Source organism: Pangasianodon hypophthalmus, chromosome 13, assembly GCF_027358585.1.
Source record: "Pangasianodon hypophthalmus isolate fPanHyp1 chromosome 13, fPanHyp1.pri, whole genome shotgun sequence".
Classification (NCBI taxonomy): Eukaryota; Metazoa; Chordata; class Actinopteri; order Siluriformes; family Pangasiidae; genus Pangasianodon; species Pangasianodon hypophthalmus.
Window position 1 is genome coordinate 11,175,164 of NC_069722.1, and position 17,212 is coordinate 11,192,375.

The 17,212-nt window shown below is 37.9% G+C and overlaps 1 protein-coding gene across 3 annotated transcripts in view; it reads right to left on the reverse strand.

Annotated features, from left to right (window-relative positions):
- Window positions 1–1,087: 1,087 nt before the first annotated feature.
- The window catches only part of ttyh2l (tweety homolog 2, like), a 37,399-nt gene continuing 21,274 nt past the window's right edge, over window positions 1,088–17,212 (reverse strand). For 2 of the 3 annotated variants that reach the window (XM_026917208.3, XM_034310290.2), the window contains 9 exons: window positions 14,262–14,334; window positions 9,286–9,355; window positions 9,062–9,117; window positions 7,605–7,697; window positions 7,410–7,502; window positions 7,176–7,318; window positions 5,891–6,076; window positions 5,654–5,732; window positions 1,088–2,097 (listed from right to left, as the gene is read on the reverse strand). In XM_026917208.3, the coding sequence (XP_026773009.1) occupies window positions 2,017–2,097; window positions 5,654–5,732; window positions 5,891–6,076; window positions 7,176–7,318; window positions 7,410–7,502; window positions 7,605–7,697; window positions 9,062–9,117; window positions 9,286–9,355; window positions 14,262–14,334 (874 nt within the window). In that variant the 3' untranslated portion in view covers window positions 1,088–2,016. Of the gene's footprint in view, window positions 2,098–3,258; window positions 3,272–5,653; window positions 5,733–5,890; window positions 6,077–7,175; window positions 7,319–7,409; window positions 7,503–7,604; window positions 7,698–9,061; window positions 9,118–9,285; window positions 9,356–14,261; window positions 14,335–17,212 lie in introns of all 3 variants that reach the window. The other variant, XM_053239434.1, reaches the window with a different exon arrangement.

Below are 17,212 nucleotides of genomic sequence, written 5' to 3' on the forward strand. Positions count from 1 at the left end.
TGTAATGCTACAGCTTACAAAGACATCCTATACAACTGTGTGCTTCCAACTTTGTGGAAGCTTTGGGGGAAGAACCACATACGGGTGTGATGGTCAGGAGTCCATATAGTTTTGCAAAAAAAAAAAAAAAAATCCATGGACCTCCACTGAACAAATTTATTTCATGAACATCGTTTAAATGTGTACATACAATATGTTGGCTATTTATTAGAGCCATAGATCTTTCTATTTCTGAAATATCCCCCAGCAGAACACATTAGATAGATCTAAGTTGACATTATTTATAGGTCTATTTATTTGTGAATCAATACATTTTGGATTAAGCCAATTCAATTCCAGTCAAACCAGCAAATAACTATAAGAACTCTATAATAAATATCATGTCTTTGATATCAAAAATCATGGAACCCCTGTCTATGCTTCACAGAGCCCCTATTGAGACCCAGTATTTATTGTTCATGTGTCAGGGAGGTGGCTAGCAGGCTAAATGTGTAAAACGGGGGCAGTTCACAGTGATTGTACCATACGATCTAAATCTAAATCAGTTATTCCACCCAGTGAAGACAAAACATGAGTGTAAATACTGGGACTGGTAATACTGGTAAATACTTGAATATAAGATGAATATAAAATGAATATATAAGATGTATATAAAAACAGTCAAATTATAATCTTAACAACAGGCTGATATCATAAATATTTTTTGACACAGGAATTATTACTGGATTTGCAAATATGCAACACCTTTCTTGTTTTATGATTTTATTACAAATGCAAAGCAACTATTATGTTGTTTAGTTAATCAAAAGGTGGAGTAAGAATTTATGGGACCATTTAACCAACAGATTGTCAAAGAACCAAAAATTTGTGGAATGCTGAAAAAACCTGGTGAGCGGCTTGAGAATATTGGAGAGCTACTAAAGTCGTCCAAGGACATAAACGACTGCAAGTCCAATGATATTAACAATAGCATGCTTCAATTTGCTTTGTCTCAAGACACTCTTCACTCTTCAAGAAACTGTTATGATCTGACTGGAAACTATCTCTAAATAGAGAAACTTGTTCAGAGTAATAAACACATACACAATAAAATGAACAAATTATTTATTTAATCAAGTTTTACCTTTTCCAAACTGGTTCAAAACATAAACAATAGAAAAACTTCTGAGAATAAAGACATTAGAAAGGAACGCTGTTAGAATTCAGGCTATATATCTTTAACAGTATAGGTACAATTTCAATCTTGTTCAGCATGTCATTCAGGGAGTGATGCCTAAAGCTTCTTATTCAAAACTGATGCCTATCCGGCACTGAAAAAGCAACAAGCTAACGCGTGGAGCTCAGTCATATTCACACAGTACATCAGCATACATATACTAAAGTATTGACTGCTTTAGCCTTAACCTTGCATTGAGTATTGAACAGAAAGCTACTTCAACACAGAGCCTAAAAATAAATCAAATCTTTCAACTCATGGTTAACCTACAGTCCTGGCCTGTGATACATCTCTCGATGCTTGAAAACGTAACCGACTGGTTTGAATGCAAACATCGATGAGGTAAAAGTTCATTGCACTGATATGTCACAATTATGTATAGAAGCTCTACAGGTAGCAGCACCATTTATTTTTTATAATGCAGAACAATGTCTTATTGTGGAATCATGTTCAAGTGATCTTTCTGTTTTTGTTCCTGTGTGAATTTATCCCACAGACAACTGAAAGGCGTTTCTGTAACAAATCCAACCATATTTTTTTTCAACATCTCACAGTTTGTATATTTTCCTGTACTGACCAAAAAGTTGTATTTACATGGTGGTTGATGTATGCTGTTAGCCTGTAAGGCCTCCTCTTTGGAGAGATTTCTGCGTGGAGTCAAAATACTGTACTGCAGATCTTGAATTCCTCAATATGGAGAACGGGGAAAAATGTATCCACAGAGATAAAAGTCTGATTTAAATATCATCTATTTGGTTTCATCATGGTTTCGGCTCCTTCAGGGTTCAGACACTCACACTTTACACCTGGTAGTCACTTCCAAAATGTCGCGTCTGGGCATCAGTCATAGACAGGTAGGTGGTCCTCATGCTGGGTGAATACTAAACAGAAGAAAGAAAAGGAGAAGCATAGAACCAGAAGCTCTGTTAGCTGCCATTTGTCTGCCATCACATGCTATAAAATATTTCTAATTAATCTCAGTGAATGGGCATTGGACAAGAGGCACTATCTTGTATGTGCTGTCAGATCATTGTGATATTCAGAATGGCAGGTGGCAGGTAGAAACACTTAGAGAAGCAGTTCAAGCAGAGGTGAAGATGCGAGATTGAGAAGCACTCTGAAACAAAATAAACAAAATCAATAAAATCTCCAGTTACATATGCAACTGTGGTTCAAAGGGAGGTCACGATGAACCGGATACCATATTGTGCATGTGTGTACGTATACCAAGACCTTACAACAAAGTCACAAAGCGACCACATGGTGTAGTATTTGATATAAATACTATTGTTATAGACCAACGGTTTCCATGGCATCTTCTCACCAAGTTTCCACCAGAAGGGCACTGGTTCCCAATGACAATGACAAGCAACTCTGGAGGTTATCCGTTGTTCATAAAATCACAGGTATCCAGCAAGGAACTGAGAGGTGAATGCTGTCCTGATCCACAGAACAGTACTCAATGCAGTAGCCCTAGAGTTCCGAATATACTTCAAAGAGTATGAAAATACATTCACTGCAGCTGTGAAGAGCTGAGTATCAACTGCTTTGGAGGACAGGGTAATTGCGCCTGTAGTCACAAGCTGTTACACAGATAGCTCCAAGCTTTACATGATCTCCCATGAGGGGCCAGAAGAAGAAAAGGAACACTGGCAGTATAACAACAGTATGTACATCAAATATGTCATCATACAGAGATTTTGTGTCTTTGTTGGAAGGTCTTGGCTTTGGAAGGTCTTGCATGCACTTGCACAAGGAGGTATCCAGGTGATTCTCACGTCCTGTGGCAGTCAGGACGGCTGACACTGAACAACAAAAACACAGCAGTAGGTCAGAGCTCACACTGCTGAGGAGACTTATTATCACTAATTTAATCCATAACAAACAAACTGCTTGGCTGAGCCGAGAAACATAGTGATGATGAGCGAAGAACAACTGCACTGTTGGACCAGATATTATAACCTAAGAGGAAATCAGTGTAGAGAAGACGAAGGACAAAGGCAAATAAAGAATACACTGTACTTGTTAAGAAGTCCACTTACTGTATCTACATGTCTGCAGATATAAATCCAGAAAAGAATAAAGAAAGAGGAAAAACAGTATTTAAACGTGAATGGATTTTTAACATTAGCATGAATTTTACATTAATCTTTCTATAAAATAACTATAACACATCTAGTATTGAGTTGATGAATAATAAGACATTTAGCACTTGTAACTCATACACACACTGCACTTTATGGGACTTTGATTCCTCGTCCCTGTACACTCATCACCCTGATATACACCCCCTTGAATCTGCACAATTTCACTCACAGTGTGTTGATACATGCATACGTGTATTAGTGCATTTTTATTTTTGTATTGTGTCTGTGTATGCATACATTTTGTATATTTCATGTTATATTGTACAGCTGTGTGCACTCTACTGTAGTTTCTCCTGTCATGTTGCAATTATCATTATTGAGATAGCACGACAAATCTGATAACAGGATACAGTAAAACACATTAACATTTATAATGTGGATTTATATCTGTTGTCATAAAGCGCAAACATAGGTGTCAATTAGCCTCATGAACACCTCCCTTATAGAGTTACTACAGGCTTTATAAAAGCTGTTAGAATAAACCTTTATAAATGTTTATGTAGGTGAAGGGGACATGTAGCCCCATGTACACTACACTTAAGTAGTGTTACTGAGGTTATATACTTTGTTGAGGCAAATTAAATACAAGACTGCACACACACACACACACACACACACACACACACACACACTTCGAAGTGTTAACTAAAAGAACTGAAAGAATTCGATTTTTGGATGGTTCATTATTGAAGAGCAAAAGGCAGCAAAGAGCAGTGAGCACTGGAAACACTGATTATAGGTGTCCTGTCAATATTAGGTGCTGATCTTCTTAAAAAGTGTTCTTTCTTCCTTGTTACTGTCACCTCTAGCTTGCTCATTAAGGATTTAAATCTAAATCTACATCTGGATTTCTGTAAAGCTGCTTTGTGACAATGTCCATTATTAAAGTGCTATACAAATAAAATTTAACTGAACTGACTATCGGTAATGTATCACCATATAACTTAAAAGAAGTAAAGTGAAAAACATACTGGGGCGTTTGCTAATGACAGAAGAAAGTAAATGTAGTAAGTATCTAGATGACCTCCTGTGGCACATGGACAATAATAGTTTTATGCCTGAAAATCGATTTGAGCTTGACTTGAGACTTAATGTCAATTCACACTTTTACTCAGCATCAGACTTATTGCTGGAAATGTTTCTTTACTTCTCATAGCCTGATTGGGAAAAACATAACAAATTGTTACAATAAAGGTGATTTAAGAAGTTAATTTGGAAGTGTAAGCACTCAGGTCAAATGCAACTTCACATATTGCCCTCCTCTTCTTTGGGCCTACATACAGAGAAATCCAGTGAGCTAACAGATACTCCAACAATTAACCTGGACCAAGTCAGGTGCTCATCTCTCTAATCTCTGCCAATATTGCATAATTTCAGTTGCACTACATTACCCAGATACCCTCTCATATTGCACAATATACAATTTGCTATAACACTATAATTATGAGTGTACTTTATAGATGTATATAACGAATAATTTCAGTTCTAAAATCTGATTTGCTGATTCGTGTTCAAAGCCACTGTCTGAATCTTCAATGTACACACACCTCTGACCACTTCACAATAACTGAATTCTGTATTATGCACCAGGTTTTAAACCAATTAAATCATTGCACTTAAGCCACTGTTCTGTCCACATAATGCCTTTGTCTGTTACGTTTCCTGTCTGTAAAGCTTAGTGTTAACAGACCATGGTGGCTAAATAGTCTATTACAAATATTATTAAATATATTTATTTATCATTTTTAATTATTTTTTATCATTATTTCTCGTTGGATTTTGTCACACCCACACCCACACACACACACATATATATATGTATATATATATATATATATATATATATATATATATATATATATATATATATATATATATGTATACACACACACACACACATATAAAAGCAATAAGGGTGTGCATTACAGTGAATTTATCATGGGCACAGGGGTTATAAGAATGCTCTTACCCCTGATAAAGCCACTGTAACACACCCTTAAGTGGCTTATTGCTTTATTATACAATTTCATATATATTTCTATATTTGTTCATTTCTTTTTGTTCTTTTCATTATTTAATATGTAACATAGCTTGATAGGGAATTGACAGGCAAAAAGGAATCATCAGAGACAAAGAGAAGGCATTCGAGGCTAATCCCTAAAACCAGCAGGGGGCAATCTTGCACTAGCCCAAAAACACTGATTCATGTTTATCATTTCAGCATATACAGAAAAACTTGGTTGAAAATGATAAGCTAAGCTGCTGTATTGCTCACAGTTTCCTGACATACCGAGGGTGGTGGTGAACCTCTTCCAATCAGCGGTACATTTTCATATCGAGGATTTCCGGCAAACAGCATCGACTGATTCCTAATTGATGAACAGAAACAAGAATGATCAAGGCATGGGTGTACGTATAACCACTCAGACGATTATGCTCCAAACAGCTAAAAGAGCTCAGGAAAATTACATAACTCTTGCATGTATTTTGCTTTTAGTTTGGTTAATTTCCATCAGGATAAACTCACATGTACTCTGGAGGGGGGGCGGTGGAGGTGGCTGGCGGCGGTGGCTGCAGGCTGCTCTGGCTGCCCAGGCTGCTGCTGTAGCTGCAGAAGCTGTGCACGTTTGTGCGGCTTGTGTTGTACGGGGCCATGCGCCGTGACTGTGGGTTAAATGGGTCCTCTTCGTCTATGTCGTCATAGTTCCTGTCCCTGTGGGCAGAGAGAGCAGGCTTGGTTTGAGGCGCTGTAGATGTTAACATCTCCATTTTTGTCACCTTTGTCTCCTTTTTTGGCAGTTAATAAATTTAAATCAATTTACTGCTTTTTTCCTTCTCTGTTTCATTTTGGTGATAATTCGTTAGGGGAGAGGTTAGCATTTGCATATCAACTCTCTTTCTTTTTGTCTCTGTATTCTTTTTGCCAATGAATACAGTAATTCAAGGAAAGAGTGCTTTAATTCTTACTTTATTTCATGAGCTTTGCTGCCATTCGGAAATCTTTTGTATCGAAGGCCAGTTTATGACGATGAATAACTTAAGTAACATAAGGAGCAAAAAAAAACTGTACTCTTCAGCAATGGAAGAAAATATGGCCTGATAAGACAACTTTCACTATATTACCTACATCTGGATGGATTTATGTTTGGAGGAAGTCAAAGGATGCCTTTAACCCTCAAAGTCTCCTGCCAACTGCTAAGTATGGTGGGGATCCATAATTATATGGGCAGCCATCTCATGGAAATTATTCCATCCAGGGATTGCTTTGCATGGTTTTATAACAGAGAACAAATTTTAAAACAATTTTGCAGGACCAGGTGCACCCTGTAGTGCTATCACTCTTTCCTGTTAATGTTTCAATATTCTCATGAGTGGTTTGATAAGCACTAGGATGAAGTCCTTCCATGGTCTCTCTAATCAACAGATTTAAACATTGTTTAACCTTTATGGGATCAATTAGTACACATATTTCTTTTTTCTTGAAAACGGTTGATCATTCCGCCACTAGCCATTCATGACTTACATGACAGCATCAGAGTATAAAAGCTGTTCTGAAGGCAACGGGAGATCCTATTCTTTTTTGATGCCCTTGATATTAATACACTCTTGCATGTTTCCATTATTTCCATAAATTATGAAACTTTTACATACTTAAAGTATACGTATACCCTTTCACATTAAAAAAACACTGATATTGCTAAGAACTGGTTTCTAAATAATGAAACAAATTCCCCCCCAAAAAACTGATCAGAAATATCTTTAGCAGCAATAACAGGAGGCAGATTTTCTTACCAAAACAAGGCGAGGTTTACCTGCTGGCTATGAGAATAAATGCTCGTGGAATGGTGCAAAGCATAGCGCAGAAGGCGCAGGCTGCTAGCAGGGAGAAGAGGCAGAGGTAGAGTAGGCCCTCCACTCCATCATAGCACAAGCCCACCAGGGCATCCAGATAGTCCTGCCATAGAAACACACATGCAAAACACACACAGGCTGTTTCAGATTTTACTATATGAGACAGATATAGCGTGCAAAAGAGTGCTTCTCACCTTATGAAGACTGCGGCAGTCCAGCGAGGCTGTGAGCTGGTGCAAGCTGACTTCTGTGGTGTTCAGGAGACCTTGAATGCCCAACAAATCCCTCTAAAAACATGCATGTACAAATAACATCATTTATGTTTAAATAATGAAAAAGAGGCAGATATTACAATACACATAAAATGTGTGGAGGTGTGGAGCTCTTGCCTCAGCAGTGGGGAAGATAGAGAGAGAAACATGTAGCAAGCCTTGGACCTGAATCTGCATGGTTGTCAGGGACCTCTGGAAGATGGTCAGTGACTACAACACAGGGATGAGACATTAAACATATTTATGCTGATGTTTCCCCCAATTTGAGCCACTTCCTACCAGGTGAAGATACATCACAGCAGTATGAAATGTCTGATGTTTAAAATGTAGCATTTGCATATTTGTATTGTATTGCAAGATAAGGAATCGCCATCAGCTTACAACCTGAATGTACAGTAAATATTAATATTATACCAATATAAATAATAATAAATTATTAATTAGAAAAGTAATCTTTTTGCTTAAATTCTTTAATTGCTCAAGAGACTCTGAAGCATCTCTGTACTTTTACCCTCACTGAGAAAGCTAGGATCTGTGAATATGCATGAATTTGCAATTTGGAAATGCCACCTGCCGTCCAAAAAAGCTGGCACTTAACGGCTCAAATTTGTCACAGGTTGACAAAAGTAACATTTCAGTATCTGAGTTTTGATTTGCATGGTTTGCATGCATTGCATTTGGTTTGCATTTATTTATTCATTCATCTCCAGTAACTGCTCTATCTTGGTCAGAGTTCTCAATGGATCCAGGGGCTATCCTGAGAACACTGGACATGAGGCAGGAATACACTTAGGATTCACACACTCACACATTCACACACTTGTTTACATTTAGTGGTAATTTAGAGCAGCCAGTGCATTTACCAGGATGTTTCTGGGAGATGGTTTGCATTGTAATATCCATTATTTACTTGTAACCAAGCCAGTCAAAATATATCATGACAGTACGTATAGTAGGTTCTGTGGCAAAACTTTTCCTGGTACCACAGCATCCTGTAATAATTTGTATATTAGATGTGATAGGTTTAAGCTGTTCAGCCTATAGCTAACTGAGCTCATACATAACATTCCCTGAATCAGTTTCCTACTGGGATACTGAGACAGTGTCTGTTTTCAATTTGACCCAAACACCAGTTTATATCATCAGAATCAGCCATCAAAGAGGAGTTAAAACATTTAACTGCTGAGGTCAGGAGTACTTTAATGAGTACAGTTTTACCCACGTTTTACTATATGCTTCTGCCTCAGTTTTGCTTCCAACACGCTTACTTAACAAATGATCAAAAGCAGTCTAGTTCCAACAAACTAAACTAATGCCTACCTTTGGAAGCAATCCCACAGGAAGTCAGACAAAACTAATTACCACAAACCCGCAGACTAAAGGATTCCATTTGATCCAAGTTTATTCTCATATCTTCTTTAAGTAATTAAATTAGGCATGCTGATATTTTAATCATGCCATAATAATGGGGTTAACACGGAGCTTTCTCTCAATTAACTGCTCCAATTACGCCCATCGGCCCCTAATAACAGCTCTGTCTGAGAGTTCATAAGCAGAGAGAATACAACACTTACCTGCTGAAAAGGATTGGGTAGAGTCTGGCTGCAGTAAAGGTAGTAATGGGCTACATCTGTAAGGCACAGTAAGAAAACAAGAGCTTGTTAGCAACTCTCATTTCTATTGCTGACACATGCTTATTTTAATAAACTGTATACAAATGAACTGACTCATGGTGTATAAGATATTGTGTATTAATCCCTAGATCCATGTTGTAGGAAACTGTACTAAACCCACTTGCCTTCACTCAGGAAGTCCTTTGTTTGATTCACAATAAATTTGTCAGGGGCCACACAAAAGTCACTGGCACCCTAGGAAATTAAAAGTAAAGTGAATTATAATGCACAAGATCCATATCAGAAAGACATTATCTGCACGAGACAGTTATCTGATGTGAATGTGGGAGAGAGATAAGCAATGCAATAACCAATGTAAATACTGTATAAATAACTCCTCGCAGGCATTTTAGAGAGACAGATGTGTGTAATTTAGTGAATGTTAGTTGTGTTGTACATTCCATACCCTAGGCCCAAGAGGTTAATATCATCCATCTCCAGAGTTGTATATGAGACAGTCAGCCAAGGATGTGTATGTGTGATAAAAGAGGAAGCCAGTTATAAGCAATGTAATAAAAGATTGCATAAATAACTTCTCCTGAGCTTTCAGAGATGCTGGTGAGTGTATTAAACAGAATTTAAGGAATGTTGGCTGTGTTGTAGATTCAGTGCACTTGAGCCATTAAAAACAAAAACATCTGTTGTTACTGTTCTGCACTATTGGAGACTTGCTACATGCCACTTTCTTAATACTGTACATTTTGCACATGCTACCTTCTACATTACACATAGAGAAAGCTGTGCAGAGATCCCCAAAACCAAATGTAGTTACAGACTCAAATGAGAGATCAAACTTCATGGCAAAAACTAATCAAACTAGTAGTACGACTGTATCCTGAGATACAGAGACGGCAACCAAAGAGGCAATTATTTTATGCAAAACTATTCACATACAAGTGAAGTACATTTAGAATACATTAGTATGCAGTGACACCTGTGGTCTCAAGGGGTGGTCAAAAAACAAGTAGAAATTTAATATCAATATAAATTTAAGGGAAAATCAACATATTCTTTTCAGAAGAGTTAGATCTTGAATATATTTTATCTATCGTCATTTCATTGGCCTACCCTCCTCTGTCAATGTAACACTAATTTTATTCCACTGTGCGATGGCAGAAAATTTATTTCGTTTCACTTTCCTAAATTGCTGTCATTATGGATGAAGTAGAATTAAATGCCTTCGTTATTGAAATCTCACTGTGCGTTACACAGACAGAATTAATAAATCTCCACACAACAGAAATCGAAAGAAACAGAAATTGCTGCATCAGAGGACAATCTTAAAGACTATCTTAAATAAGAGAGCAAATGTCCAAAGTGACACCACATTACAGTGTTGTCCTGTAATCTCAAAAATTCATTTAAAACTATATTTCAAGCTAAGACGTTTTGTAACTACCTTATTTACTATTGTTAAGATCAAAGAAAATGGCTTTCTTCTCTGCATGTCCTACTTGTACGTAGCCATGTGACCTAAGGCAAGCTACTGGCTTATATACATTTGTAGTTGCACGGCAGTGTGAATGAGAGAGTGGACTCCCGTCCAGCCTAAACCCTGCTGCCAGACCAAAACCTACCACTTACTAAAATATCGATGAGGTTTTATTGAGTCATATAAAAGAAACAGAAAATCCAATATTCTATCCACCAAAGCCACAAAACAGAAGAAGCGAGTAATCAAAATAAATGGCGCTCATCCCCTACAGCTTCCACATGTATCTAGAATACAACAGGTTATTTGTAACCACAAAACAGCTTGTACTTTTGCACTTTAGCATTTGCTGGAAGAGACAAAAGCTACTGCAACTCAAAGTGAAGAGAGTCAGTTTGATCTGGTCAGGTTGCAGGGTTCCCCTGTGCAACCAAAGACAATGATCCACATGCTGTTGCAAAAAAGAAAGAGACAGAAACATAAGCCAACATACAGCAACAGGGAGCATTATGACAGATGGTTGTAACATTAGCCAAATTGTGCTTTTGTTAAAACAGCAACAGATACTAATAAGAATATCTGAGCAACATCTAAAACAGTAGGCAGAGAGCAATTTTGGGGGAAAAACACCTGTTATCTCCTATATGGTGAAGTTTAAAACATAGCTAACACCAAAACACAAGCAGGGCAGCATAGCACACACCAGTGCAGCACACACCAGTCAGGAATGCACAGATTTTTATACTGATGAAACAAATCTTCTACTTCATTAGTACAAGATACCAACATGTGAAATGACCTTGACTGAAAAACATTATTTACTCAGCCTTTAGGATCATGGTGGCCTTAATTGAAATCACAAACAAACCAGTTCTATTTTGAATCAAATTAAAAATTCTTCTGCCTCCTCCACACTCATTTGTGTGAGTGTAACAGCTGAAAGACACTGCAATTACAGCGCTTCATCATATTCATCTTCTTGCAAATGAAATCTGGAGGAGACCTGTTATTTTCTCTAATTGACTTGAAGCACAGCTGCAGCCGCATTTGTTGCTGCTCTTCAGTGGAAATATTTGGACAGGTTTCAATCTAAGTGTGTAGCATTTACGGATGTGCAAAGGTACATATTTTCAAAAATGATCACTTGGGTTTTCTGAATGACTGGTTGTATAATTGGTCAGAGGAAAGTCCTGCATAGCTGTGAGTAATTAGGCTAGTTTAGGACAATCTTCATCTGAGACTAATGTTTCTTTGTTAACTAACATATACATACATAAACCAGTTAAATCAATATCTATCTTCTACTGCAACACAATCACCATTATCATCATCTCAGAAAAACAGAAAGTGAGCTAGATTATGCACAATAACTACAAATTTGCTCAGAACACAGAAATTGCCTTGAAAAGCGGCTGCTTTGATGGCAGTAGTGTTTTACAAATAATGACTATTATTCAAAGACATCATTTTGGCAACATGAATTGCTAACCAATGGCTATTAATTAATGACTTATATTGTTTATGTAATGTGCTTATGGAGGCACAATTGCCTATAGGTTTCCTCTGAAATTAATCATAGGATCAAACATTAGAGTTAAGTAACCAGTCACTTATGCCTACATACTTTTGTCATCATATTTGCTATCAATACAGAAATCTGTGTTGTATTGTATTGGCTACTTATGGTACTTATGGACAGGTGTAACATACTGTATGTAGTGTGACATAAACCCACAATATGTTGCACTGTTATATACTTGACTCTATGCAACTGTTCGCAATCACTCTCCATGACAAAAACAAATCTGACACAAATAAACTTTCAGCTCCGTAATACAGTGATGGCAACCAAAGACTCAATTTTCTTAAGGAAAACTGTTTATAAAAAGCCCAGCCAGAATACATCAGTATGCAAGGACACCAACAAGCCTCCTGAGGAGATCAATGAAGAGGCAGCAGTTTAAATTTCAGTACACATTTAAAAAAAGATGAACTTTTTTTTCAGTAAAGTGGGTGTTGAAACATATTTTGAATATGTTGATTTAATTTCCCTCCTCAGTGTGACAGTCTCATTTTATTCCACAATGAACATAAATTACACTTTTTATAAAATCGAGATACCATAATCAGATTATTGTTAACCATTTGTCTGAAAACAAAAAAATGGAGATTAAAGAACCCCACCAGTCGACCTCTCTAAATGACTTGTCAGCTGTGGGACACTGATTGATCATTCGAACCCATTCCTAATAGCATTTATGTTCTACATTGTATTCTACATGGATTAGGAGAAAAGGGTCGTCAGGCCTGCGGGACCTGAATCAATATGGCACAGCAGCAGGGGGGCAATACACTTCACTGAGGGTAACTGACCCCTGATTCTGCCCTTCATCAACCATGCTAAGACTGAATCCCCCAAGAGACACAGAGTCAATGGCGTGTGTCTGAGGAGTGACATCATTAATGGCTGTTCTGCTTCTCTGTAGAGAAACAGATCTGGCTCCAAATGGCTAGTTCCTTACAACAACCAGGAAGGAGAGCAACTGTGCTGGTTCCACATGGGTTAACAGCATGGAAAAATCAATGGGTAAACTACTAGCTGAAAGCATTCATTTTGGTTGCAATCAGCTTACTTTTGTTCTATGAAGAAATGATAAATACTATTAGAGATGCTTGTACCTGTCATTTGCCTGAAACACTGATTCCATACTGGATGTATATTTTTTTAGTCCAATCCACTGACATCTTTTGATGTTAGTACAGATCTTCGCATATGAATGTAGTTCAGAAATTTTCTGGAAGCATGCCACCTTCACGCCTGTAATGTTTTACTGCGAGGAAGCTAACATTAGCTTAGTAATGGTTATCGACCAATATTCAGAGGTCTGATATAAGTATCCCATCAAAATATGAAAACGCATCCTTAAATATGTATATACTATATAGATCTATACCTATAACTTGGGACTCTCAGTTCTCTGAGTCAGAAGAGTGTGGAAAAGAAACAGCTGTGCAGATAAAGTAGGTTTTTCTGGATAATCCGTCTCTGACATGCACATAGCTAAGAAGTCTTAGATACTGCCACGACTACTGAATAAAAAATGTACACAGTGTAGCCAGTGCATGTATGCACATGCATGGCTAAAAGAAAGCGTGTGTGAAATAAGGAAAGAGAGAGAGAGAGAGAGAGAGACGGGGAAGGGCAGACACAACAGAACAGAGGTGCAAGCAGCACCTCGACCTGTTTATGCCATGAGTGACCCAGAAGGAAGAGCTGTTTACAGCAATAAGCCTGAAGGTTGTTTAGCCTGATTGACCAGGGACTAGGGCTTTGTAATCAGCTTTAGTAAGCGGCCTGCACTGCTGAGACATGCAGACTAAAGTGAATAGCAGTCACTGAGCCTCAGTAATCTTCTGAAGAAAGAAGTTAAACTTTACTCCCTCTCTCTCCATAATAATGACCTAGAAACACCCGCATGTTTCTATAAAAGACTTGATCAGCTGCAACTGTGTGATTGCACAGATGGTGTTTAAACAGTAACAGGTAGTGTTTAAACAGTAATACGTAGTGTTTTCACTGTAACAGGTAGTGTTTTCACTGTAGCAGGTAGTGTTTTCACTGTAACAGGTAGTGTTTTAGTCAGCTTAGGAAGACCAGTAACAACTCACCACTGCAGTGGCTGTGCCCACTCCAAGTGATGCCCAGCTCAGTATAAGAGTCAGCATACCTAACGCCATAATACTGAAACACAGAAAGAGATTCAGTAATTAACTGTATCATCCCTGTAAAGTCCATAAAAGATTCTTTTCTCACATAGAGCACATCAGACTAAAAAAGCACCATAATCAGAAATATTGCTTATAAAATTATGAAAAATAATTACTTAAAGTGAGCTGTAACAATAGCAAATACTTGGTGTACTTATCCTTTAATCTGCCATGTTTTCTTCACAAAAGAGTTTATCAAATTAACAAAATCACTGGCATTATTTTATTAAATAACAAATCAAACTAGCGAATTAAATGTATGATAAAATAACCTACATCCTGCAACATGTTACAATTTCTAGTCACTTGATGCAACAGTAGATACAGCATTTCTCACCTCTGCTTATCTTCACACTACATTATATGGCCAAAAGTATGTAGAAACCATCACACCCATGCATGCTTTTTGGACATCCTATTCCAGATTTAGTTCCTCTTTGCTGTTATAATAACCTCCACACGTCTGGGAAGGCTTTCCACTAGATTTTTGAGCGTGGCTGTGGGGATTTGCTCATTCAGCCACAACAGCATTAGTGAGGTCAGGCACTGTTGTTAGGCGAGGAGGTCTGGGGTGTATTTGGCGTTCCAGTTCATACCAAAGGCGTTCAGTGGGGCTGAAGTTAGGGCTCTATGCAGGCCACTTGAGTTCTTCCTCTCTTCTGGTTGGCAAACCATGTCTTCATGGACCTCTATTTGTGCACAGGGGCATTGTCATGCTGGAACATGTTTGGGCCCCTTTTTTCCAGTGAAGAAAACTGCAAATTCATTCTATACAATGTGCTTCCTTTGTGGCAAAAGTTTGGGGAAGGTCCACATACAGAATGGGTGCAATGGTCAAGTGTCTAAAAACTTTTGGCCATATAGTGTATCAGCCAATGTACTTCTAGTTCACTGTTAAAAAAAAAACAGGATGTGCTGGATCAAACACTTATTATTTAAGCTGCCAAATAATGAGGGTGGAAGCCAGATCGTAAAATTAAGCCAAATTTGCGATGATTAATGTGATAATTATGACTAGAACTATTCATGCAGCAATACACTGAGCAATGCACTAGACTCTTATTAGTTAGTTTATTTGAACAGTTGCCATTTTTTTATTCATATTTCATTGCACTGGTCATTATTTTTACTTGTTTATTTTTTAGTTGTCTCTTGGATGTGTCGCAGTTGACAGCAAAGAATACAAAGTAATCTGCTTCTTCATAAATACTGAACATTTGAATTTAAGTCACGAACTCTGAATACGGACTAAAATAACATCTCCCAGAATCAACAGTGGCCAGTAGTGGTCTTTCAATTAGTTCAGTAGCTGGCCAGCTAACTTTCCAACATCTCAATTTAACTGCCCGATTACAACAAAATTACCTATAAACACACAAATACTGATATGCCAAATAACTGATTTGTTGATGAAAGAACGGTTTGGAATGCACATAAAGAGAGTGATTTTGGATGTTTATGGCTTATCTCAGGCACTTGGATCAATTTTCTTCTTATTTTTATTTCTTTTTATTTCTTTTAATTTTATTTGTCAGTATGTTTTTTTGGGGATGGGTAGCTCTGTGATGCAGTGGGTAGCATTACCACCTCACCATCCTGAGCTCATCTTACCATCTGTGCAGTGTTTCACATGTTCTCCCTGTGGGTTTCCTCCAGGTTCTCCCATGTCCTCCCACCTCCCAAAAAAACATGCTGGTAGGTGGACTGAATGCTACAATAAATTGCCCCTAGGTGTGAATTAATGTGTGAATGTGTGTGCATGGTGCCCTGCAATGAACTGGAGTCTCACCAGAATGCACTCCCACCATGTGCCCAGTGATTCCGGATTAGGCTCCAGATCCAGCGCAACCCTGACCAATATAAAGCAGTTGCTGAGGATGAATGAATAAATTGAATGATGCTTTTTTCAGTGTTTTTTCCAACAATCATACCTGGCAACACTCGCCGTTCAGCAGTGGATTCTGGCACATTTGTTTTTCTGCTCCCTTTGAATCACGAATTGAGTTTCAACAATTATGTTTCATCATGTTCCCCAGATTGGTCTCCATTATTCCATGTAAATATTGACCAGCGCAACTTGGTAGACCCATAATTTCACATGGTTAAAAATTGTCCTGAATAAATTTGGCTTTTTTTTTTTAAATTAGAACAATTCTATATCAAAACAATGACAGAAAAATTATCTGCAAGCCCTGAGATGGTCAGAATGCTCCAATAAAATTCTGAAATATTACTATTGTCAAGCGTGGAATTATGATCATGTTTACCAAAGGATATTGTCCAGACTTAGCATGTTTATATGCATAGATGAGAGGGAGAGAGGGAGAAAGAATAATTGAGAGAGGAAGAGAAGGAGAGAAAGAAATAAAATGGGGAAAACGACTCCCTGATGGGTGCAAAAATACAGCTGAGGTTTTCACAAACCAAATCTCTTTTCTGATGATGGTCTTAAAAGCACCAATAAAGTGGACTGGAAGCACTTAAAAATTAGTTAAGGGCGCACTCGTGCACAGACACACACACTAGTGCACACGCATACACACACACATCCTGGCAGAGCGATCAATAGGCATTAGTGGAGTAAGTGGAGGGAGCAGGGAGAGAGAGACAAGTATGAATGTATGAGAAATGAGAGAGGGTGAGAAGGGAGTAGCCAGCATGCAAGACACATGCTAACCACACTGTCAGTTCTCACCCAGCTTGTTTTTATACTGACACAGTGTGATGTCATTATATACAGTTAAAACTACAGATGAGTGAGGACAGTTTAAAGTATGAAGCAAACTGCTCCTGAAATGTGATCTGACCAGACAGAAGTGACCACACAGCTGTTTCATCTGCAGGGAAGACAG